Source organism: Perna viridis, chromosome 2 (assembly GCF_037379345.1).
Source record: "Perna viridis isolate PV_CMFRI_1.1 ecotype Kerala chromosome 2, ASM3737934v1, whole genome shotgun sequence".
Classification (NCBI taxonomy): Eukaryota; Metazoa; Mollusca; class Bivalvia; order Mytilida; family Mytilidae; genus Perna; species Perna viridis.
In genome coordinates this window covers 8,735,808-8,762,039 of record NC_142446.1, presented here as the reverse complement: position 1 = coordinate 8,762,039, position 26,232 = coordinate 8,735,808, and the positions used below count along the sequence as shown (strand labels likewise).

Sequence of the window (26,232 nt, the reverse complement as noted above, 5' to 3'; positions counted from 1 at the left end):
GAATGGGGTACCCCTGGCGTGTTACATGCTGGAGTTGCCAGGCTATAATACAGAAAACCTGACCGTAAATCATAGTGGTGCACCATGTTGGGAAAGATGTCACGTTCCTCGCACGTTAAAGTACCCTGCTGTGGTATTCGATAGGAGTGGGAACCTTTGTGCTCCGCCACAGGAGGCTAAATTGCCCAACCTTACCCATTCCCCCTTTTTCTAGTGGCAATCAAAATTTGTTGACCCTATTATCCTTGTGTCCCATCTTTTTTTTTTTTTCATTTCATGTTCATTTTATCATCCATTTCATGTTCATTGTCTGAATATAGCTGAAATATTGCTGCTCGGACGTTAAACCCCAACAAACAAACAATAAATTTTTGTGTCTTAACAAAAACTTGAATATAAGTGTATGGACCTCGTTAAAATTGTTTATCAGTTATTTGCAACATTTCTTTTGATGTACACAGAATGATAATGCTTTTAACAGTGCACTGGCCCAGATACAAAAAATAACAGGTCAGTTTAAAACCAGGCATATGTGAAAGATCATTACATCACAGTGGAATTGAATCACTGTGGCAGCATATGAACTGCCCCAACAGGCTCAACCTGTGATACCTGTGATAAAGCCAATATCAAAAACCAATTGCCTAATATACTGTATATAACAATTTGCCATACGACAAAAGGAAGGATGGGATTAATTTTGAAGTTAATAACTTGAACTGTTTAGGAACTACGGGACAAGAAGGGGCCAGAAACAAGCAGTTTAGATGTAGAACTTCAGTGTATCAAGTTGTTTCTGTAGTATTACAGTGTACAAAGCTGGTCCTGTAGAATTCCAGTGTACCAAGCTAGTTCTGTAGAACTAGGGTGTACATAGCTGATCCTGTACAACTAAGGTGTACTAAGCTGGTCCTATAAAACGACTGTTTACCAAGCTGGTCCTGTAGAACTCCCATGTACCTAGCTCAGATGTTCCAAGCTGGTCATATAGAACTATAATGTACCAAGCTGGTTCTGTAGAACTCCAGTGTTCCAAGCTGGTTCTAGAACTCCAGTGTACCAAGCTGGTTCTGTAGAACTCCCATGTACCTAGCACAGATGTTCCAAGCTGGCCCTGTAGAACTCCAGTGTAACAAGCTGGTTCTGTAGAACTCCAGTATACCAAGCTGGTCCAGTAAAACTACAGTGTACTAATCTGGTCTTGTAGAAATCTGGTGTATCAAGCTGGTCCAGTAGAACTACGGTATACCAATCTGGTCCTGTAGAATTACAGTGTACCAAGATGGTTCTGTAGAACTACAGTGTACCAAACTGGTCCTGTAGAACTCCAGTGTACCCACCTGGTCATGTAGAATTCTAGTGCACCAAGCTGGTTCTGTAGAACAATGGTGTACATAGCTGGTCCTGTATAACTAAGGTGTACTAAGCAGGTCCTATAAAACTACAGTTTACCAAGGTGGTCCTATAGAACTACGGTGTACTAGGCTGGTCCTGTAGAATTCAAGTAACCAAGCTGGTTCTGTAGAAATACAGTGAACCAATCTGGTCCTGTAGAACTATGGTGTACTAATCTGGTCATATAGAACTCTAGTGTAGTAAGCTGGTCCTTTAGAACGCCAGTGTAACGAGCTGGTTCTCTGTAGAACTCCAATGTACCAAGCTGGTTCTGTAGAACTACTGTGTACCAATCTGGTCCTGTCAAATTACAGTGTACCAAGATGGTTCTGCAGAACTACAGTGTACCAAGCTGGTCCTGTAGAACTCCAGTGTACCAAGCTGTTCCTTTAGACCTCCAGTGTACCAAGCTGGTTCTGTAGAACTCCAGTGTACCAAGCTGGTTCAGTGGAACTACAGTATACCAATCTGGTTTTGTAGAACTCCAATGTACCAAGCTGGTTCAGTAGAACTACGGTATACCAATCTGGTTCTGTAGAACTCCAGTGTACCAAACTTGTTCTGTAGAACTCCAGCAGTGTACCAAGCTGGTCCTGTAGAACTCCCATGTACCAAGCTGGTCCTGTAGAACTATAATGTACCAAGTTTGTTCTGTAGAAATTTTTAAAGTTTCTGACATGGAGTAAAAACTTTGATACATCAGAAGTTTCCTGACATAGGATGAATGTGATTTTAGACCTTGAAATTTTTTTTCCTGTATTTCTAGATTTTATCATGAATAATATAAAGTTGTCTTTGGAAATTATATTTTATCTTTTTATTTTCAGTCTCTATATCTACAAAAAAAGAATTAATTGTTTCAAACAATTTCTGCAAATTTAGATTTCACCATAAAATTATTCTTTCATCCATAATCACTACTGTATTGGATGGTCGAGAGTCCACTATTTAGGGTGTACAGTCATGTCTGACTATGTACTGTAGGTCACCAGTTAACAGGGAAGTCATCTGTTGAAATGTATCGCCAAGTCCTCCTCAGTGGATGTCGTTGTATTGAGTTAGACTGCTGGGATGGACGTAATACAGATGAAGAACCTATAATTACACATGGATATACAATGTGTACTGAAATATTTTTTAAGGTTTGTAGAATGTAAAGGAGTTGTAGCATTCATTGCAGACTGTTAATATGTACAGCAGTTTAATGAAGAAAGTAATTGATATTTATGAAAGGATTGGTGATTTTGCTACAGTTGAACCTCTAGGTCTTACTGTAGATTAGTGATTTTGCAACAGTTAAAGCTGTAGGTCTAACTGTAGATTAGTGATTTTGCAAAAGTTGAAGTTGTAGGTCTAACTGTAGATTTATGGTTTTGCTACAGTTGAACCTCTAGGTCTAACTGTAGACTAGTGATTTATACATGTATTTGATGTTAATACTGCCAGTACTTGTCAGTTTTCTTTACAACACCCTATTTTTATGTGACCTTGAAATTTGTTATTTATTTGGTTGGTACTTACGTTTTTTAGAGACTTAAATAGATACCATGCATTCATTTGTTCAGGTGTGACTAGTGCTTATTACAAGATATTAATTCTTCATTTTACTATCCACAAACAAACAGTGACTTTTTCTGTTGTTGCATTTTTTAACTAATAACCAAACCTTGAATTTTGTGTCCATACTTGCCCCAGCTGTGATATCAAGCTGCAATCTGTGAAACGTTTAATTTTCAAAGGATTATGTTACATTGTACAATGTTTTAACCATGATCACTTGTCAATAATAGATGCATAAAAAAAATTAGGAACCAGTAATATTCTCTGGTGTTAATATATTTGGTATATAAATGCACATTTTATTGTGAAACCTTTTCTTCTCAAGTATCACCACTTTGCAGGGTCCAATTTCAAGGTTTTTTTTCAGTAAGCATCAACCTTTTTGTCACCTCATGATGAAGACAGCCACTTAACATAGTTGATTTGTTTTACAAATTCAGACCTATTTATCTTAGTTGATGATGGATTTTAAAACATATCTGAAAAATCAAGTCATTATGTATTTTGAAGGATTCATTCACACTGTGCCCTGTCTACTCCAAAGAATTAAATCCCCCATCCAAGGGTTTAAATACCAATGTTTAATATTTACTAGGTGGACTAGATGATGATGTTATATTTTCTATTTTTAACAGGAAGTTATTGAAGCAATTGCTGCTAGTGCCTTTAAGACATCTGAATATCCTGTAATATTATCATTTGAAAACCATTGCTCGTAAGTATACTTTGAAAACCATTGCTCGTAAGTATACTTAGAAAACCATTGCTCGTAAGTATACTTTGAAAACCATTGCTCGAAAGTATACTTTGAAAACCATTGCTCGAAAGTATACTTTGAAAACCATTGCTCGAAAGTATACTTTGAAAACCATTGCTTGTAAGTATACTTAGAAAACCTTTGCTCATAAGTTGACTTTGAAAACCATTACTCAGAAGTATACTTTGAAAATCATTGCTAGTTACTCCACCTATATTTCCAGAAATATTATGAGGTTTTACCTGATACAGGCTATTTTTTATATTGATAGTATCAGATATAATATTTTGTATCCCTTTCATGGATGTTCATATCAGAGTGAGTTAAGTCATAGTCCTGTAGGCTTGTACAAATGGGAGCAAAGAGTGATCAGCCATTTTCATGCTCAAACAGGGTATTGAATGAATTTGGAATTATTTTGGATTTATGAAAATAAGTAAAAAAATTATTTATTGAAGTAACCCCTACTGAAGGGGTTAGTCATGCTGTCATGACTAAGGAGGATGGGGTGGGGGGGGTAGTAAGTTTTCCTTGTCTTTTGTCATGCCAGCATGACCAATCCCCTTCAGGGTTAGTTTTACGAACTATTTTTTTGGTCATTTTCTGAATTCCAAAATAAGTCCAAATTCAAATAATACCTTGTTCTAACAATTTCTTGCGATCATAATATTGCTTATACTCTCATTGTTGTCTGCATGAAAATTGCTTTGTTTAGCTACAAATGCCTTTCAGAAAGCATGACAAAAAGTGAAACATACAAATTGTCAATTTTAAAGTAATTTTGAAGTAATAACCACATATTTCAGACACTTGAAAATCGAAAAGCTTTGAGGTGCAGCGAATACCAAAATTGAAGTCCCTATATTAGATTGAATGGGTCCTTTGTTTCTGGGGTTAAAGGTTATGTGTTTTTATTTATTTTTGTTTGTGGACAGGGATAATAAGAAATTTTTCTCTGACGGTTGATTTGATTTTGACTGTACATTAATATGATGTAAGTATGATTGGGCTTTTAAAATTAAGTGGTGGGAAACCCCCACTTGAACTGCAATCTGCAGATAATTATTGGTCTGCTAATTGACATGTTGATAAGGAGCACTTTCTATGAATAAAAAAGACATTGGTTGGCTGTAATAAAGTTATAGATTGATGAGTACTAATGATTTGTAAAATTGTAGTTTAAGGAGAATATTTCATTAATGCCAGGAAATAAGCTACAAGTATTTTACATAATTAAACTTTTCAAATTAACGCAAGTTAGACCAAAGAACCAAGTGATCTTCATAAGAACCCCTTGGCTGATTGTAAACTAACTTGACAGGAATAATGTATGGAAGACCTTTTACAAACAAGCCACTTTGAGTTCTGCTAGATTAATTAAACAAGACAACAGGGGCTATCTAAGCTTTTGATTAGCTAATATTTAAAGGTAAACTCTGAAATCACAGGTTTTTTTTTGAAAACTATATTTTTAAACTATATAGGGTTGTTGATTTCTATGTCCTCTACATAATTTCCACTTTTTGTTTAGCTCAGATGGCTCGGTGGCTGCAGTCTCTCCAATTTGCCTTTGTAAACCCAGGGGAAACACATTCTGGCCAATATCTTAGCTAATCATAAGATTATTGCTCTAGCAGGAGCAACATTTTTATTGTCTGAATGTTTTCCAAGCAAGGGCTTACCTGATTTATACCCATCACTAACGGGTGTCGAATGCCATTTTTAAAATGATCAGAGATGGAAATTGCCCCTTTTTATTATACGATTTATGTATCAATCTGGAATATTGCACACAAATGTTATATTATATTAAAAAACTTCCATAGTGGGGGGGGGGGGGGTATATAGTGATAGGGATGTCTGTCCTTCGGTTACACAATGGGGGAACCCATCTCTTATCCGTTACCATACCACTGAATGGAATTGGATGAAACTTTCACAGAATCTATTACAATACATGTTCCCATTGTGCATCTTCTATTTCAGATTTTGAACTGAATCAATTTGAGTGTTACGCATAGCAAAACATGGACTTTGTCATTTGAGAATATCAGGACATGGGGGAACCATCTCTTATCCATCACTACTCCTATACCTCTGGATGGAATGAAATTAATCTTTCACAGAATCCCATTGTGTACCTCTTAATTTAGATTTTGATTTGAATCAATTTAGGGGTTTCACATAGCAAAACATGGCCTGTTTGAATATCTAGACATGGTGGTGGTGGTAGTAGGGGGGAGGGGGGGGGCTTGTCTTATCCATTACTTCTCCTATACCACTGAATGGAATGGATTTCACATTTTGCACAATTAAGAGAAAACACTTCATGGAATATTCAGGAACTTTAGTTTAATTATTTCTATCAATAAATGTAAGCTTCCTTTTGATTTTTGTATATTTTGGATTTTACTTTTTTGTGTTGTGGGACTTTGTTCATATAAAAATGGGGCAATTTCCAATTTTTGGACTATAACTAAAAAAACTTCCATTGACTGCCATGATATTGTGTATTGTTTATAGTCACCATTTGTAGTTGATCATATTGTGTGGCCATTTTGATTCAACAAATTTTATTGGCTTGATGGGACTTTGTTGAATTTATGCATGCTACACTATAGGAACATTGTGGACGCAACTCCTCAGATACTGCTCAATGGATTTTATTTGAATTTCATGAGATTGTCAGTCACCATATGTAGTTGATCATATTGCACTGCCATTTTGATTTGACAAATTGTGCAGGAGCTATGCGACTTTTGCCTGTCAAATTTTTTTGCTGCAGTGGGGGACATATGGATACGAGATGCTTGTTTCCTTTGATATAGGCTTTCCATTTTTATTAGCTCACCTGACCGAAGGCCAGGTGAGCTATTGCCATCATTTGGTGATTGTTGTTGTCATTTTCAAACTCTTCTCCTCTCATACTAGAACGTAACTCTGCTGTAGAAAACATAACTGGATAAATAAAGGATATTGAACTTCTGTAGTAAAATTACTTGCTTTTCATTTCAGACAAAAACAACAAGCAAAAATGGCAGCACATTGTAGAAATATATTTGGTGATATGTTACTGACAGAATCCTTAGACTGTTTCCCCGTAAGTTAATATTTTCTGACAGTCCAAAGCAATGGATATTTCAATGCTACTGACCACATCCAAATAATATCAATAGATATTTCAATGCTACTGACCTCATCTATAAAAATAATTGGATATTTCCATGCTTAGGACCACATATATAAACAAAGCTATGGGTATTTCAATGGTATGGACCACATCTACACAGCCAAATGTGCTACATATGATAATCATATGGTGCTCGATTCATATGATAATCATATGGTAATCATATGGTTTATTTGGATTAAAAACATATGACAATCATATGATATTGAACATATGATAGTCATATGATTATCATATGGTTATTTTGGCTTAAAAACATATGATAATCATATGTTTGTGAAAAACATATGATTATCATATTATAATCATGCGATAATTATATGTATACCGAAACATATGATTATCATATGGTGCTTGAATTATATGATAATCACATGATGCAAACCATATGATTCTCATGTGTGGCATTTGCTTGTGTATAAAATCAATAGATACTTCAATGTTACCCACCACATCTATAAAAAATCTATGGGTATTTCAATGCTATGGACCACATCTATAAAAAAAAATCTATGGATTTTTCAATGTGATGGACTACATCTATTGAATATCTGTGGGTATTTCATTTCTACTTACCTAATACTTAGAATATCAAGTGGTTTTTATATGACTGTAAAAATCTTTAGCAATGTCATTATACCCACCTACTTGCAAAGTGTGCCCATACATCCTTCCTTTGTTCCATTACACTGGAGAGACCCATCTCTTATCCGTTTTTTTTCTCCTACACCACAGAATGGAAATGAATGAAACTTCCACAGAATCTTTATCACATATTCCCATTGTGAACTTTCTATTTTAGATATTAATCAAATGAATTTGGGGGTTTCACATAGCAAAACATGGACCATGAATAAAGGGTCTTGGTGGGGACCCATCTCTTATCTGTTACTCCTCCCACACCACTGGATGGAATTTAATGCCACTTGCACTGAATCTTTATTACATGTTCCCATTGTGAACCTCCTGTTCTAGATTTTGATCCAAATCATTATGGAGGTTAAAAAGTACAGGTTATCAGGATTTTTAGGGTTTTTTTTTATTTCTGGATAATAATTTGAGTAAAAGGGAATGAATTGCTTTGTAGTTGTACCACAATTGCCATACTTCAACCCTTAAGAAATAAGGGGCCAAAAAGTAATCTCTTCAGTTCTGGTCAAATTAACGATTCATATTAAAAATTCGAAGCTGTATCAAGTTTGAATGGTGTGTCCATATTGCTGTAACTGTTCAAGGTTTGACCTCTGAACCCGTATTAAACTGTGCCCTGTGATGCATATTATTTTAGTATTTAGCTTTTGACATTGAAAGTTGAAGAGATGTGTATGTAGTTGTGGTTCTCAACTAGAATTTTTTAACTGGTATAATTATTTTGGTCACTTAATTTTATCAGTAAATCATTTGCCATTTTTGATATTTTTTTAGCTTGAGCTAGATACACCCTTACCACCGCCTTGCAGTCTGATGAGAAAAATTATTGTGAAGAATAAAAAGAAGCATTTCCATGAAAAAGGTAAAATCATTATTTTAGTTTGTCTTAATACTTCAGTTGAAAATTTATATGTCTGCAAAAAAAAGTAATGTTATGGCACTGATGCTATCTGTATCCATACAATGACTTGAGTGAATGGATTTTTTCCTCATGGTTCTATACCATGTATGGATAACTAGTTTGATCATGGTGATTTGAAACATTCAAGAATTTGGGGCTAAAAGGAAAAAAAAAACTGAACATTTGTTTTATATTCAACAATATACCTAGAGCGTACATTTATAGGAGTTATTCCACAAGGTTCGATACCACTTCAGTCAGGTTTGTAGTAATTTTGACTTGAACTGTTTAGAAATTGCAGGTTAAACAGGGCCAGAAACTTTATTGGTTTCTGTACATTAACTTGTATAAAAGTGTATGAATCTCTGAAAGTAACCAACAATAGAAAAAAGAACAGATATGGTGAGGTACAACAAATGCAGCAGTGTATATCCTAAATCCAAAATAGTAAATACTTTCAGAGATCACCAAAAGGTATCCAGCATGTCTAAACTCACAAACACACTATACAATTCACTCAATAATACATCCAAATGTCTCCATGGAACACTTCAAAAAGATATTTCTTGATCATTTTCTAAAGGTGTAATTAAACGGATTATTTGATATGCTACTCTAACTGTGTATTTAGATTTTCTTTTTAGCCTCCTTTTTTCAAGTTGGTCCAAGAATAAAATTAAACATTATAATTACTGGTATACCCCACAAAGTATACCGGTATATGAATCAACTCTGTCTATTTGTCTATCCGTATATCTTGTAACTACAATTCACGTAAATCTCTCTAGAGATTTTGATAAAATTTTATATGAAGTAAGGCAGATGATGTCTTTTCCTCCCAAGAACATTTTCCACTGACAAAGGCCATAAGGCCTAAAATTTGCGCCCCTTTTCTTTGTTTCATCATGTTTCATTTGTTTTTTTTTTTTTTATTACTCCTTCTACCCGACTGAATGGAATTGGATAAAACTTTTACAGAATCTGTATTAAATGTTCCCATTGAGCACCTCCTTTTTTAGATTTAGATTGAGTCAAAATTGTGGGTTTCACAAGCAAAACATGGACTTTGTCATTTGTGAATATGTGGACATTGGGGACACATGTCTTATCTTTTACTCCTACTATATCACTGAATGGAATTGAATGTAACTGAATGGAACTTAAACAGAACCTTTGTGATATATTCCCATTGTGCACCTTTTAATTTAGATTTTGATCCAAATCACTTATGAGATCAAAAGGTACATATTATCAAATGGGAGAGTGGGTTGTATCATTTTAGTGAGCATTGCTCACAGTTTTTATGCCCCCACGACAAACAGTTGGGGGCATATTAATTTACCCCTGTCTGTCCATCCGTCCGTCTGGATTACACATGATCATGGCTTTTCCAGGTATCTCCTTGTACAGTTTTTGAACTACATCTAAAATATTTTACAGGATATTTCTACACATGATGAAGGTAATCAGGGCCAAAGGATTTTGATTTTCGTGAAATATTACGGATATTGGTGATAGATAAACTTAGTCATTTTACTCAGAAATATATGGATAATGGCTTGTCTGGCTTTCTCCTCATACAGTTTTTGAACTACATCTAAAATATTTTACAGGTTGTTTCTATACATGATGAAGGTGTGCATGGTCAAAGGATTTTGATTTTCGTGAAATATTACGGAAATTGGTGATAGTTAGACTTAGTCATTTTCATCAGAAATAGAGCTATATGGCTTGTCCTGCTGTCTCCTCCTGTAGTTTTTTAACTAAATCTAAAATATTTGTTACAGGATGTTTGTACACATAAGTTTTGTCATAATATACCCCAAACAACAAAGTTAGGGTTTTTTATGGCGGTATTAACATTTTTTATGTGTCCATCAGACTGTCCATCAGTCCTCTTTTTCTCATCGCAAGTATTTTTGCAGTGCTAATCCTAAGATACCAAATATTTACTGCATCAACCAACAGTACATAACTTTTCTGAATCTGCAAACCATGTCTTCATACAAATTTTGCAAATCTAGCAACAGGGGCATAATTAGTGTCTTACAGACACATTTGATTTACTAAAAGAAATCACTACTAACAAATGACGCGGGGACTTCTGTGACAAACAGGGGTTCTAGTTTCTAGTTCATTATCCATTTATAATTCCAGAAAAACAAATTACAAAACAGAATAGCAAAGTGGAAGAGAATCAGATGGATGAAAAACGTAGAAATCCAACTGTCAATCCTGAAACAGAAACACCTGAGGACTTAGATGCTCCTATTGAGGAAGGGTCTGATACAGAGAGTGATTTTGATTCTGATGAAGAAAATCCAGAACAAAACAAGAAAATCATGTACCAAAGGGAAAAAGTAAGTTTCAACAGAGCATTTTGAAAATGTAAACAAAAATCATGTGTCCATGTACTTTTTCATAGAACTTTTTATTGATGAAATGCATTCTTCACATCTATAACCCTCTTGACACAATTATTATTTCGAACTCAGCAATACAGTTATTGAAGAGAGATTAATCGTGGCTGGTTACATCATGTACGTGACAAATAAACATGGTTTAAGTAATTGAATCTATCTTCATCAGCTTTGATCTTCATTATATGTGGTTTGGGTTATATAGGAATCACCCTGTCTATTTCTCTATCCACACTTCCGTCTGTCATGCCATCCGTCCGTCCGTCTGTATTACACTTGATCATAGATTGTCTGGCTATCTCCTCGTACAGTTTTTGAACTACATCTAAAATATTTTACAGAATGTTTCTACACATGATGAAGGTGTGCAGGCCAAAGGATTTTGATTTTTGTAAAATATTACAGAAATTGGTGATAGTTACACTTAGTTATTTTACTCAGAAATATATAGATCATGGCTTGTCCAGCTATCTCCTCATACAGTTTTTGAACTACATCTAAAATATTTTATAGGATGTTCCTACACAGAGAGGGTGTGCAGGGCCAAATGATTTTGATTTTTATGAAATAGTACGGAAATTTGAGATAGTTACACTTAGTCATTTCACTCAGAAATAGGGCTATATGGCTTGTCTGGCTATCTCCTCGCACAGTTTTTGAACTACATCTAAAAATTTTTTTGCAGGATGTTTCTACACACAATGATGGTGTGCAAGGTCATAGGATCTTGATTTTCATGAAATATTACGGAACTGGATGATAGTTAGACTTTGTAGTTTTTGTCAGAAAAATATCCCCAGCAACAAAGTTAGGGATTTGTTATTGGGGGCATTAACATTTTTTATGTGTCGGTCATCCATCCATCAGTCCTCTTTTTCACATCTCCACTAGTCTACCAAACAGAATTTCACGACACTATGTGGCCAGGATACAATATGTTGATATGCATATATTTAGGAATTTTTGTGTCACATAGCATGGATAGTGGCCTATGACCTTAAATTTTGACCTCAAAGTCAAATTCCTGTATTTTAGGTGACAACTATGTTTTGGGCTATCACTATTTGTCCTTCAATGTATGCTTTTGATATTTGGTTTGTGGGTAAAACTCCTGAAGACAATGTTTCGTAAACCATGGATAGTGACCTATGACCTGGCTTAATTACTACAGTAGGGCCCATGGAGATTAGTTCCATCTCTCTAGTTAATGTACCAAACCACAAAAGGAATGTTTGTTTTATTTTTGGGGGTTATAGCCTGACTGTTTTAGAACTAGGGGCCTAAAACAAGCATTTCACTGAATTATTTTACTACAGTAACAGCATAGGAATGTCTGATATTGTTCCACAAAATTCTATACCAAAATGGTCAGACTTGGATTGATTTTTGGGGTAAAGACTTGAACTTTTCAGAAATTAAGGCCTGAAAAAAGGGGGCTAGATACATGCATTTTCCTGATGTCCAGGCAATAACTTGACTAATTTTTTTTTTGGTTCAATTTTGAAAACATTTTTTTAAAGGCTTCTGTATGAAAATCACTGTCTGTAATTTTAATCAGATTTCAGATATCTCTTATATTTTTCCAGTTATAAAGGGTCAAATTGGAAACACCTTAAAAAAATCAACTTTTAAGTTTTGGTCCAATTTTGAAAATTTTTCTTTGTTGGATACCTTGTGGAAATCCTTGCCTGCATTTTTCAATCAGATTTCAGATATCTCTTACACTTTTTCGAGTTATTAGGGGTTGAAGGGGCTATACTCCAAAAAATCAACTTTTTATTATTGGTCCGATTTAGAAATTGTGTTTTATTTGATACCTAATGAAAATCACTGCCTGCATTTTCAATCAAATTTCAGATAGCTCTTGCAGTTTTCCAATTACATGGGCTCAAAGGGGCTTCACCCCTTAAAAAATCACCTTTTTATTTTTGGTCCAATTTCGAAAAAACATTTTTAATTTTATACCTTGTAGAAGTCCATGCCTTGATTTCAATCAGATTTCAGATATCTCTTACACTTTTTTTAGTTAAAAGAGGTCAAAGGGGCCACACCCCAAAAAAAATATTGTGTCCACACTTGCCCCAACTGTTTAGGGTTAAACCACTGCTGTCATATCATGCTGTGCTTGGCAAAGCTTTTTATTTATTATTGACAAGTACAACCAAATTTCAGCATCAAATCTTTATATTTATGATGGAATTTAGTAAGGGAAAACAAAAAATAGGAAACAAAAAATTGTCCCTTTTGTCATAAATTTTAATTTTGAGTTGCCCTTGTGAAAAGGTAACATCCAAATCCAGAAAAGAACAGTTAAAACTTCATATTAGCTTTAATTAAAGTTCGGTAAATTTTGGCAGTGTATTTTAAAAAAGTCTTGGTTATTCAGTGCAAAAATATCATCAAAGTAGCAATTAATATTATGAAACCTATCTATTAAATGATCTTATTAAGTTTCACCATAAACTGAGATTCATAACTATGCAGTAATAGATTTGCTATTAAAGGAGCATAATTTGTGCCCATTGGAAGTCCTACAACCTGCCAATAATTTTTTTTGCTGAAACAAGTACAGGGTGTCAAGTGATCCTATATTTCTATATTTTTCCTATTTTTTCAGAATTTTGCTGTATTTCTTTATATTCAACCAAAATTTCCTGTATATTGACTGCATGTTCTATATTTTAAAAATATTTTTTTTAATAGGAAAAAAAGGATTTTGACATGTCCAATGTATTTCATTTTGATATTGAAGAGTATTTTAGCTTGAAATAAAGTCTATAGATGGGGTTCATGCTAATGCTTATTGTCTGTAGTATTAAGCTAACCTGATCTAGCAATATTGCCCTAGTGTTCTAGGAGTATTCCATCCCTTCACAAAAAGAAATCTTAGTTTGCAAATTTGTTTTGTCAAACAATGTCTTTTGATATAATTTGAATGTAGTAAGGTCCCTGCTGACTGCGAGACATCACATTGTCAGTCTGACTGTCCATCAGCACTTTCTTTGTCATACAATAATTCAAGTTTGCTTTGAACGATTCAAACAGAATTTTAACACAACATCAAGTACCATTAGAGCCAGTAAAGGAAGCTCTCTATCGATTTTAATATTGGACTTAGGACAGAGGGACCGGACTTTTCCAGACTTTTCCAGTTTTCACTCTTTTCTATTACATTTAAGATGGGATATTAAATCAATATCATACTTTCAATTGGCAGTATCTATATATTTATACCTCTGGTAAATGAAATTTCAAAAATGTAACTCTCTCCTAGTACACTGAGAACCTGGTCTTTTTTTTTTATTACTGTTTCTATTGTATTTTGTCTTTTCAAAATGATATCTTTAGAGTTCTATCATTGACTACACCAGTATCCCAATCTTTTGATTACGTCTATAGTTTACATGGAATGGACGGTTAGCTTTGAACATTACCCAGTTTCTGATTCAGGCACTGAGGCTTGTTACAGGACTATATAGGTCATATATATTAGCATGCCCCGATATCAATGAATATTTATTGCCAGCTGCTTAATCTGGTTCCTAAACTGGTTCCCTGGTTAATATCAATAAGCGACCCAAAGATCGCTACAACATGCCTTTTTTAAAACATATCATGCACATGTTTATGCATGGTTTTTTACTTGTATAAGAACGGGTAGTTTTCATTAAAAGATTGGTTAGCATTAAATTTATGTAATATTACAGTTATTTACAATTGATTATATAAAGGTCATATGTATTATCAGGGCACCAATATCTATGTATAGCCATTGCTTGTTCAGGGTGATTGAAAACATTATGGTCATAACAGTTACAAAAGAGTACACAATGATATCAAGAGAACCAAGATTTTCTTTAGCAGAAGTCACCCGATTTTTAGAGCATATCGCATTTGTACCATTTTGTATGTTGAAAGTAAGCCAAAATCAATGACAGTGAATATTTTACAATTAGCGATTTTGGAGACTTCAGTCTTTGCTCTATATATATCCTATATTTTCAATTGGAAAAATCCTGTTTTCCTATGTAGTTATGGTCAAAAATGGCTTGACACCCTGCTGAAAATGGTGTCATGATGAACATTTACTGAATTAATCATGGCCTCACTGGTCCAATATAATTTTTATATTTGTCTCGTTCTTATAAGAAAAAATACTTTTTTTTTATTACAGCAAATATATTTTTGATCTGTTTTATTGAAACACCATTTGATAAGAAATTTTGATGTCGTATAATGATAAAGCACTGTTGTCATCCTTAGACACTTGGTTTTTGTGCAATAATCTGGTAATTAGTTGGTTGATTTATAAAAAGGTTTCAAACATCAAAAGGAAAGTTGGTATTGATTTTAGGAGTTATGCTCCCATGAGTTTTAATAATAGTGGCAAAAAAAAGGGCCTAAAATAATCAGTTCATAAAATTTAACTATATGCCCAGTAAAAGCGTAGAAATGTGTATGGTATTGTTCTTTGATATTCTATACAACAATGGTCAGCTTGACCGTCCAGAAATTAGGGGCCAAGGCAGGGGGCATAAGCATGCATTTTCTTGATGTCCAGACAATAACTTGACTATTAATGATTATTTTTGAAATTGTATTACATGGTGCCTTACTGAAAATGGAAGACTCAGATTGATTTTGTGGGTTTATACTTGAAGTTTGTAGGAATTAGGGGCCAAAAAGGAGCCTTAAACAAGCATTTTCCTTATGTCTGTATAATAGCTTATGTAAAAGAGAATGAATTTTACTAAAAGGTGCCATACAACAAAAGGAAGACTTTGATTGATTTTTGGGATTGTGACTTCAGCCAAGTGAGAAGGGTCCAGAGACAAGTTCTTATCTGATGTCTGGACAATATCTTGATTGAAAAAGAATGGATCTCTTTGAAATGGTACTACAAGGTACCATTTCTCCACAGGATTGATTTTGCAGGTTTTGACTGAAACCATTTAGGAATTAGGGCCAAAAAGGGATCACTTCAGCTCTAATCAAATTTTTTTCCAGAGTCACATGTCTAATCATACAAAGCTGTGTCAAATTTGAATGGTGTGTCCATACTTGCTTCAACAGTTTAGGGTTGACCTCTGCAGTCATATAAAGCTGTGTCCTGCAAAAAAATTTTATATGTGTTGCTCAGATGGGTTATCTGGTTGCATTACTGTAAGTATAGGGACCTTTTTAAATGAAAAACTTTTTCTTCCAATAGACAAATTTAAGATTCTCTCCATTTAAGCCAATCAGGCTCTTAGAGGCTCTAGTTTAAAAAATGTGTCCGGTTTATATCATATTTGATTGATTCCATTCACACATAAGAAAATTATGGAAATTTAATCTCACAGTAAGGATTTTACTTTTAAGTAATACCTGATAAAGAATTTTCTATGTAGGCATACACTAACATCTAAGACTTCTTATATACTACCAAATATACTGATAGTTAATTGGTTCATGGCAATATTATTTCATATTCTAATTTAGAAAGAAGACCATGATAAAAATATATATTCGGAGAGATCAGTTGAAAATATAACTGAAAAAACATTCAAACATGTGTGAACAACTTATAGTAAACATGCAATAATTTATTTAAGGTACCTTGTTGAATTGATTTGTAGATAATTCCGGTGCTTACAATAAAGTGTACAACTGTATGTCCTTATTTAGCAACCACATCAGTGGCCTAAGGGTAGCCTGCTGAGTGTGGGAATTGGGTTTAATCCCCAGGCCAAGTTACCTCAAACATAGAATAGAGTGACGACTGTTTGTCTCACAGTCAGAATGAGGTGTCATACCTGCCTGTGGACCTTTGTTTCTGTCAGCTAGTACAATAAAAAGGTCTGCTTATGGTATTGAATTACAAAGCATGGTCTGTTTGATTAATAAATGATTTTCATCCTGAAATGACCTTGAGATGACATTTTTCATCCCTAGGGGATTGTTGTCTCTGTGACGTATCCACCATGTCCATTCTTGTTATATATGAAATATCTGCCATTGAACAATAAACCATAATCATCCTGATTGGCCAAATAAAGTTATTTAGTGGATTTTCATCCTCTTTTCATCCCCCCCAGCTTCTAACAAATGGATGAAAATAAAAAAAAAAAAAATTTGGGTGGGAATTTCAAAATCAAGATTTCTTTTTACATCATTTTCTAGTATTAAGGTACTTTAACACACAAGTCTTCCATTTCTTGGTGACTATAATGACGTTTCTTCTCTGAAACTGATGTGGCTATGATTTAAAACATATCTATATTTCAAATGGCTAAAATTAGGCTAACAAATATCTTGTAAGGAATGAAAAATAAAAAAAAAATCTAATTAATTCTGGACCTGATAAAGAAAATAAACTTTCATATTTTTCAATGGTTTTAATTTACCTGTCTGTCTAGACAGGACATGTTTAAACCATGCCTGTCTGTCTGTTGTCTTTTTTTGTTTTAAACAATGTTTGTAATACATTGTTTACATTGTATTTAGGGTACTGCTGGTACAGAAGCTGAAGCAGGATTAGAGATGTCTGAACTAGTTAATTACATACAGCCTGTTCATTTTCATTCATTTGATACATCAGAAAGTAAGTGAATAACATTTATGATAATTATAGGTTTAATAATGAGTGGGAGTTGAATATCACAAAATGTTACCTGAGTGGAAATTCTAGGTATAGTCCTTCTACAGCGTCACCAATGGAGAACAACATTCAAAATGTCATTGTGTTTCTTTCGACTTAGGTTTTATAAAAAAATGATAACCAATCCCAGTGGCAAATTTTTCATCTCACTTATTTGTATCACATCATCCATGCAAAATATCTAGCTGTCCAAAACATAGATAAAAATCATAGAGAATCAGAGAATAAATCATTGTGCTTCATTCTGGTTTTCCACAACAAACTGTTATCTGGATTTTTTTTTTAACTTACCTGGACAAGGGCTCATGTGAGCTGCTATCATCTCATCAGATTTGTGTAATCCTCTTTGTAAACCTTTTTAAAAAGTTCTCTACCTTGAAATCACTTATTAAGATATTATGTATATTGTAAAATTTTGAAATTAGAAAATAGTAAATCTTTAAATATTTATGCTAATATGACTGTTTCTAATACTTATTTCAGTTGTGTTCAGGTAGGAAGAGGAGTTGTGTGATTGATGAATTTGTTTTTCAGTGGGAAAAAAATACCCAGAGTTTTGTATGCTTACTTTCCAAAAAGGAAGAAAAGTTAGGAGATTTGTGAATTGCCAAAAAGTTGCCATTTTTTCTTTATTTGTATTTCAGAGAGGAAGAAAAGTTATGAGATTTCCTCATTTGTAGAGAATCAGGCCACAAGTTTAGTTAAGGAACATCCTGTAGAGTTTGTGAAGTATCCTTTGCCAAAAGATTTGTAATAATTAGGACATAATGTAGCAACACTTGTCTGGGATGTTTTCTGTTTTGTTTTTTTGATATAGGCTTTGAGGTATTTGGTATGTTGAAAAACTACCTCAAGACAATGTGGTGAGTATCAGGGTTGGTGATCTTTGACCTTAAGTTTTGACCTTGAGGTCAAATGTTTATGTTTTTAAAAAAATTTATGTATTAAATCCAGAATGAAACTCTTTTGTCCTTTTAAAACCAGCATATGGGTTACCATTTGACCTATAAATAAATTTTCATTAGAATTAAATTGCAGCAGATTCCATCTGTTGATAACAAGTCCATTTAAACCATTGGAGATCAATCCAAAAAAAAAAAAAAAATAAACTCATTTAATTTTTTGAATCTTTCAAATTGCTATGAATTTTGGTAATTAATAGAGTAACACTTTAAATAATATTTTTACCAACATACCCTATCCCAACTAACTTGTGATGTTAATGATAAATACTCTATCCTAACTAACCTGCGATGTTAATGATACATACTCAATCCAACTCACCCATGAATTAATGATTTGTACTCAACCCAAACTCACCTATGATGTTAATGATACATACTCAATGAAAACTCATCTGTGAAGTTAATTTTACAATGATATCTACTCTATCCCAACTCACCTATGATGTTCATGATATGTACTGGATCCCACTTCACCTATGATGTTGATGATACATACTCAATCCAAAATCACCTATGAAGCTAATTTTACAATGATATCTACTCTATCGGAACTCACCTTCGATGTTAATGGTATATATTCAATCAAAACTCCCCTGTGAAGTCAATTTTACAATGATACCTTGTCTGTCCTTATGCCTATCATGTTAATGATACATACTGTGAAAGTACTATTATTTTTATTGGTAGGCCAAACCACAAAATTTGGTCCCCAAAAAAAAGATTTGCACTAATGTATATACTAAAACCTAAAAACCATGTATTCAAAAATCTGTGACTAGTGTTTCTTCCTAATCCACAAGTTAAAGTTCTTTCACAGTAATCTATCCAAACTCAGATATAAAGTCAATTTTACAATGATATCTACTCTATCCTAACTCACCTATGATGTTGATGATACATACTCAAAACTTCCCTAAGAAATACATTTTACAATATCTACTCTATCCCAACTCACCTATGATGTTACAGCTTATTTAAAAAGACCAGTTCTATTTTCAATACTAATTTATGTAGTCTAGTGAGTAATTTAAATAGCTCTCTAGGTAGAAATCTGCCCTACATTATACCAATCTGTCCTACTTAACTACTACAGAACACCTTTGTGATCTTTTGAACACTGCCTTTTAAGTTTGAATAGCTGTCAATTATGATGACCTTAACCTCTATATTATACCATCCACCATTATGTTTGGGTAGCTTGTTTTCTGTATACAATTGATTTACTTGTTTCTGATTGGATAACACAGTTCATTTTATTTAAATATTCTTAAACCAAGCCTATTTTTTGTTTCAATAACTTCATTGAACTGAATGCAAAAACTTCTTTTAAAAAGAATTTGATGCTTATACATTGTTTAACTGAGATTCTTTCTAGCTGAAGTAGTTTTAAGAGCTTAAAGTTGTGGTAACATTCATTACACTTTTGCAAAATGGTCATGTGTTTTCATGTTTTCAACTTGCAATGTAAATGCATGCACCAGTTCTTCTAAGGACCTTCGGCCAGGTGAGCTATTGCCATCACTTGGCATCTGTCATCGTCGTCGTCAGCCGTCGTTAACAAGTTTTCAAAACTCTTTTCCTCTGAAACTACTTGACAAATTGGAAACAAACTTGGTATGAAACTGGGTATCCTGCATAGAACTGATAGGGGGATTTTTGATCCATCGAAAAACATGCCTGCCGTTACTAAAAATAGAACATAGAGGTCAGACAGTAGTTTTACGCATATACCTACAAAACGGTTAGGTTTAGCCAAATTCTGACGCAGATAAAATTGTTTAGCATGATGAGATCTATCTGCGGTCAAATTTTCATTTTAATCTAATAGGCCATGTCAGAAGTATTGCCCTTTTTCAACGTTTTTTGGCTATTTTTAATGTTATTTCTTTCTAAAAGATTCTCCTCTGACACTACTTGACCAATTGAAACCAAACTTGGTATGAATGTTTCTTGGGGTATCCTGCATAGAACTGATGTCGGGATTTTTGATCTGTCGAAAAACATGGCCACCATTACTAAAAATAGCACATAGGGGTCAGACAATATTTTTTCGCATATTTCTCCAAAATAGTTAGGTTAAGCCAAATTCTGACCAAGTAAAAGTGTTTAGCATAATGAGATCTATCTGCGGTCAAATTTTTATTTTATTCTGTTCAGCTACGTTGGAGTTATTGCCCTTTTTTGACGTTTTTTTTGCAATTTTTAATGTTATTTCTTTCAAAAATCTTCTCCTCTGACACTGCTTGACCAATTGGAACCAAACTTGGTATGAATGTTCCTTGGAGTATCATGCATAGAACTGATGTGGGCAATAACTCCAACATGGCTTAACGGATTAAAATCAAAATTTGGCCAGAGATAGATCTCATCATGCTGAACACTTTTACCCGATGTCAAAATTCAGCTAAACCTAACAGTTTAGGAGATATATGTGAAAACCTACTGTCTGACCCCTATGTTCTATTTTTAGTAATGGTGGCCATGTTTTTTCATGAATCATAAATCCCCACATCAGTTCTATGCAGGATACCCCAAGGAACATTCATACCAAGTTTGGTTTCAATTGGTCAATTGAACGACGACGACGGACGCCAAATGATGGCAATAGCTCACATGGCCTTTGGCCAGGTGAGCTAAAAACATTGCTAGACCTGTTTATTTTGATTCTCTAATCCTTAACTAATTAAAGTTATAACAAACGGCAGTTAAGTAGAATTTATCCAAGAGGAACAAGAGTGGATTCAAGTAACTTTTTACCTCAGGTATATAGAAATATAACTCAGTATTGCAGGTTACCTCCGATATATAGGTATTGAAAGGTTATGGATATAAGAGTTTAAGGTGACCGTAGGTATGTTGACATTAAATACTTCTAATTACCTCAGATATTTAAACATACTTTAAATATATCGAGATACACCGTACCACATGTTGTGAAATGATGGTGACCTGTCAAAAACTCAACATTTATTTGAAGAACCATGTTTGTGTCAAGGACTTATTTAGGCCTTCCATAAGATGTGGAGTGAAACACCATAAGACAATTTGTGGGCTACATTCATGACCAGAATTGACCTTGACCTTGAGTTGCAATTATTGGATTTTTAATATTCATACCATATACAGTATCAGCTAATTCTGTCCTTGAATGGTTTTTCACCATAAAATTAAAATGTTTAAGCTTCAGTGACTCAAGTCAGCATTTTACAGTATTTCTAGCTAAGTGATCAGGTTTATTATACAGTGCAATCCTATTTTTAGCTCACCTGGACAGATGGAAACATAAAAAATGAAACATTTAATTCTTATAATTACATTTCATATGTTTCTCTTATTTTATTTCTATTTTGTTTTATGTATAAAAAATAGGCAATACACAATGATCAATAAAAGTAGTCCACTTAAATTTGTGAGTGTGGCCTATATAAATAGTTCCACATTGTCTTTCATATGAAACATTACATGCAAAGCCAATTCTTTCATATGAAACAGTACATGCAAAGCCAATTATCCAATGAGATAAGCATATTTTAATTACATGCACAGTAAATGTTATTATTTTATAATGCTGGAGCAGTTGATGAAATCAGTGTCTTGTTTGTTAAATCTGCTTACTCAGAAACAAATCAATGATGGCAATATTATAGTATTATTATGTAGCCTCCATCCAATATTGCTAGCCAAGGATTGATAACTTGGCCAATATGGAAAACCTTACGCTATTATACCTTTATTGACTAACTAGTTCATTATGTCATATTGTTAGATTTTAACCAGGCCAATATGCTGTATGGGATGGCTACATCTCATATTGGTGCACTTTTGTATTTTGTATTGTATTGGCAGTTTTTATCATAATTAGGCTAATATTCAAACATTAGTCAATAAATATGGATATAGATATACATGTAAATTTTATTATTTTTTTTTCCCTTTCAGATCTTCTGGAATGCAGGCTGTCAAATGGTGGCGCTGAATTTTCAAACATTAGGTATGCTAGGTCTAATTCAATATGAATATTTATCTGTTGCAGTTTCCATCACCCACATATCCAAAAGGAGATTTTTTTATACAAAGTCATCATCATGAAGAGAAAAATACAAGTTAGAATCTTTGTTATATATGTTAGAATCTTTGTTATATATTATGTGTTTAACTTGTAATGACTCAAAAGTGCAGAAAAACATATGACACTTTGGTGGTTTTTTCTTCAGATTTAGCAATGCAACTAAACCAAGGTATATTTGAGTATAACAACAGAACAGGGTATATACTAAAGCCAGATGTGATGAGAAGAACAGACAGGAGATTTGATCTATTTGCAGAATCTACAGTGGATGGAATAGTGGCTGGAACTGTTACTATTCGGGTATCTCTATTTATATTACTGTTATGGGGTATGAAGTTTTGCCAGCTGTACCCTGCTAAGCATTTTATGATGTCATTATACTCACAATTTGCTCACTGAAAATAATTTTTTTGATAAAAAAATGCTGGAAAAGGGTGTACTGTTTAAAATGTTGATTCACTCTTAAAAAAAATGTCTAGAAAATAGCTTTATCATTTTACATTCCTACAAACAAAGTTTTGGGGGTATGTGGGAATCACCCTGTCTGTTTGTCCATCTGTCCGTCTACATTTCTTGTAAGCATAACTCCTCCTAAATCATTCTAGGGATTTTGATGAAATTTAATTGGAAGTTTGGACATCATATGTAGAGGTGCATGAAGGAATATACTGTATAAACTTGCCTATTAGTCAGATTTTTGGGACTAAATTTTTAACAAGATCTAGCTCTTGAACTAAAATTTTCTGCTTGAAAATGTCAAAAAGTTGATAATTGACGTGAGCGTGACACATACATTGAACAGCCAGACTGGCACAATTTGTATTAAATTGTAAACGTTGGTTTTAGGGAGACTGTCTTCATCTACATTTTACAGCTAAAATATTATGCAATAAAGGAATATTTATTGTTAAGTCTTTATTTTGCCACAATACAGGCCTTTAATGATTTTATTTGTATTTCCCACTCATTTTGTGTATTGATTTTTACCTGTGTACACTCATATAGCCAAAAACCCTAACGTGTTATAGAAACATGGCCTAATAATGTACCATAATTTATGTCAAAAGTAATCAATATTTTAGGTTTTTTTGACAATTCTTATTATGAATTTCTTTTTCTTTAAAGTAAAAACTCTTATCTTATTGAAATACCTACAAAAATGTGTTGTTAGTGTACCATAAACTTTCTGTTTTATTCTTTGTTGTTCACTATATTTCTGATTTTTAATTTAGGTTATTGGTTGTACCAAAATTAGAATGAATGAGAAAATGGCCATATCAAAACAATCCACATGGCTTCTCAAGAATTTAATTACTTGCTACTATAAAAATAAGTCTTTTGATTATGTATTTCAATATTTATTGAAGTAATTAAACAAACTGGTATACTCATTGTAATTAAGGAATGATAGGGATGCAACTGTCAGAAATCAGTTCAACTTTTAAGCCGACCAAGGCTAGATTCCAGAAATTTTGGACTGAAAGGGGGTCTGACTTACAGATGGGTCGACTTATACTCAAGTAAATATGGTAGTTACTGTTGGGAGATATCAATGGGAGATAATCTAACTTAGGATTTTACATGTTAAAACCTGAGTGCAACTCCTCATTAACCATTCAAGGAGTTTTGATTAAACTTTACAGGTAGGTCAACCATCAAATGTTAATGTGCATTAAGGAATATAGTTACTGTCTGGGGACTGCAAAGGGAAAAAGTTGAATGTATTGACTTTACTTTCAACTGCATTTTGAGTGAGAAATCTTTGTGAGCTTGCTGACAGTATTTCTAGTTTCAATTAGATTGTGCTTCCTATAATCAATACTGATGTTGATGGGACTTCTTTGCTACTTATATCAATCAAGTTTTAGGCAAAACTTGAAAACCAAGTTATATTTATATAGGCTACTGCAGAAGAGGTTTATATTTCATGAAACAAGTGCTTTGTTGTTTATTTCTTCCATTTCAGAAACATAATGACTGAGTTAATTTTTGATTTAAATGTTGTTTTTGTTTGTATTTAAGGTGATATCTGGACAGTTTATATCAGACAAAAAAATAAATACTTACGTAGAAGTAGATATGTATGGTCTACCTACAGATACTGTCAGAAAGAAGTACAAGACTAAAGTAGTTATGAATAATGGAATCAATCCTGTATATGATGAGGACCCATTTGTGTTCAAAAAAGTATGTTTACTCTTTATGGGAAACTTATAGATGTTGGGCAAAAATAAATACATAACTTTTTTGGTGGAAACCAACATTCATGTCTGAAATGTAAGAATCAAGTTAGAATGTATGTACTTGATTTTTAGTGGATGGAGACATTAGTTTTTACATCCTCTAATAGTAAGATAAAAACATCTTCAGCTCAGTCAGGAAAAGGAGGGGGGCCTTCTATAATGTCCTATTGCTCTGTTTGTTGTTTCTGTTCTGGTTAAGGTTGTACTATACAGATGGGATTGAGGTGCACTAAGTTGATCCTGGTCTAATTTGAAAAAAACTAAAAAATAAAAGGTGAAACTTGGTGGAATTATGCTTGTGGGTAGTAGAGCATTCTTACATAAATAGGTGCAATACTTGTAAAAGTAAAGAGGTATAAAATGCATGCTTCCAGCTTTCCAGAAAGATTAAGGTCATTGCCAGATTGGGTTCTTTTCTCTGCACCAACTGGCCGATTTTCAAAATACAAAATTTCTCACAGACTTCAAGAAATAAAATCATGCACAAATGTGCAGAAAAAAAGTACACTTATCTTTTTTGCCTTAATGTTGCAACAATACCAGCCTGCTTACTTTTCCTGGCAGGTTTAAAATGCCGTATATTTGAGAAAACCTGTTATTTGACAGTTAATTTTGGGACTGCTCCCAAAATTTATCATGAAAACTGATATTTTTTTTCTTTATGTTACAAGAGCTACAGATATTTATGACAAAATTTAAAAGAATATCTATCCTTTTTCATGGATCTCCATAATGTAAGGCTTTGAAAATTATATGCTTTTTACAGGAAAAATTGTTGGATTTGCTTTTTTAAGTTTCTCAATATAGTTTTATTTCTACAAATTGTTGTAAAATTATCTGCTGTGACCTATCTATAGAGTGGAACCTAAGAAAGCATAGATATGATCCCTGTCCATTATTTCAAATGAAATTTGATTAGGTTTTTAATTCAAACATAAGGACTAGTGCTTCCATAATACTGACATGACAACACAAGATTAATGATGTTTGTATTTGGTAATGGTGATGAAATGACATAAATGTAATTCTGTATAAAGAGTTTGAGATGTATGGAGAAAGGAAACAGACTTTTATATGATTTCAAAAAAAACTTGTATAATTTATGTCAGTGTTGTCTTCGACATTCTGTGTCTGAACAGTAACTTGAGTATAAGTGTATACAACTCTGACATTGTATCATAAGGTGCAATATCATAAATTGAAATCCAGGGTTGTGACTTGAACTGTTCTGGAATAAGTGGTCTAAAAGTGACATTTTTTGATGCCTGGACAATAACTTGCATAAAAGTTTTTTTGATTTCTGAGGACATGTACCACAGGGTTCCATCGCACAAAGGCAGATAGATTTTGTGGGGTTGTGACTTGAACTGTTTAGGGATTAGTGGCCAAAAACAGTTCATTTGGTTGAAATCTGATCCTGTGCCATACATGTAAACACAAT

General features: G+C 33.5%; 1 protein-coding gene across 4 annotated transcripts in view; it reads left to right on the top strand.

Moving 5' to 3' along the window:
* LOC148623539 (1-phosphatidylinositol 4,5-bisphosphate phosphodiesterase classes I and II-like) overlaps positions 1–26,232 on the top strand; it is a 107,371-nt gene that overhangs the window by 56,851 nt on the left and 24,288 nt on the right. For all 4 annotated transcript variants that reach the window (XM_088565417.1, XM_088565418.1, XM_088565415.1 and 1 more), the window contains 11 exons: positions 2,380–2,537; positions 3,591–3,670; positions 6,728–6,812; positions 8,328–8,415; positions 10,612–10,814; positions 17,361–17,457; positions 18,159–18,243; positions 21,169–21,241; positions 22,419–22,470; positions 22,694–22,848; positions 24,571–24,735. In XM_088565417.1, the coding sequence (XP_088421543.1) occupies positions 2,380–2,537; positions 3,591–3,670; positions 6,728–6,812; positions 8,328–8,415; positions 10,612–10,814; positions 17,361–17,457; positions 18,159–18,243; positions 21,169–21,241; positions 22,419–22,470; positions 22,694–22,848; positions 24,571–24,735 (1,241 nt within the window). The remainder of the gene's footprint in view (positions 1–2,379; positions 2,538–3,590; positions 3,671–6,727; positions 6,813–8,327; positions 8,416–10,611; positions 10,815–17,360; positions 17,458–18,158; positions 18,244–21,168; positions 21,242–22,418; positions 22,471–22,693; positions 22,849–24,570; positions 24,736–26,232) is intronic.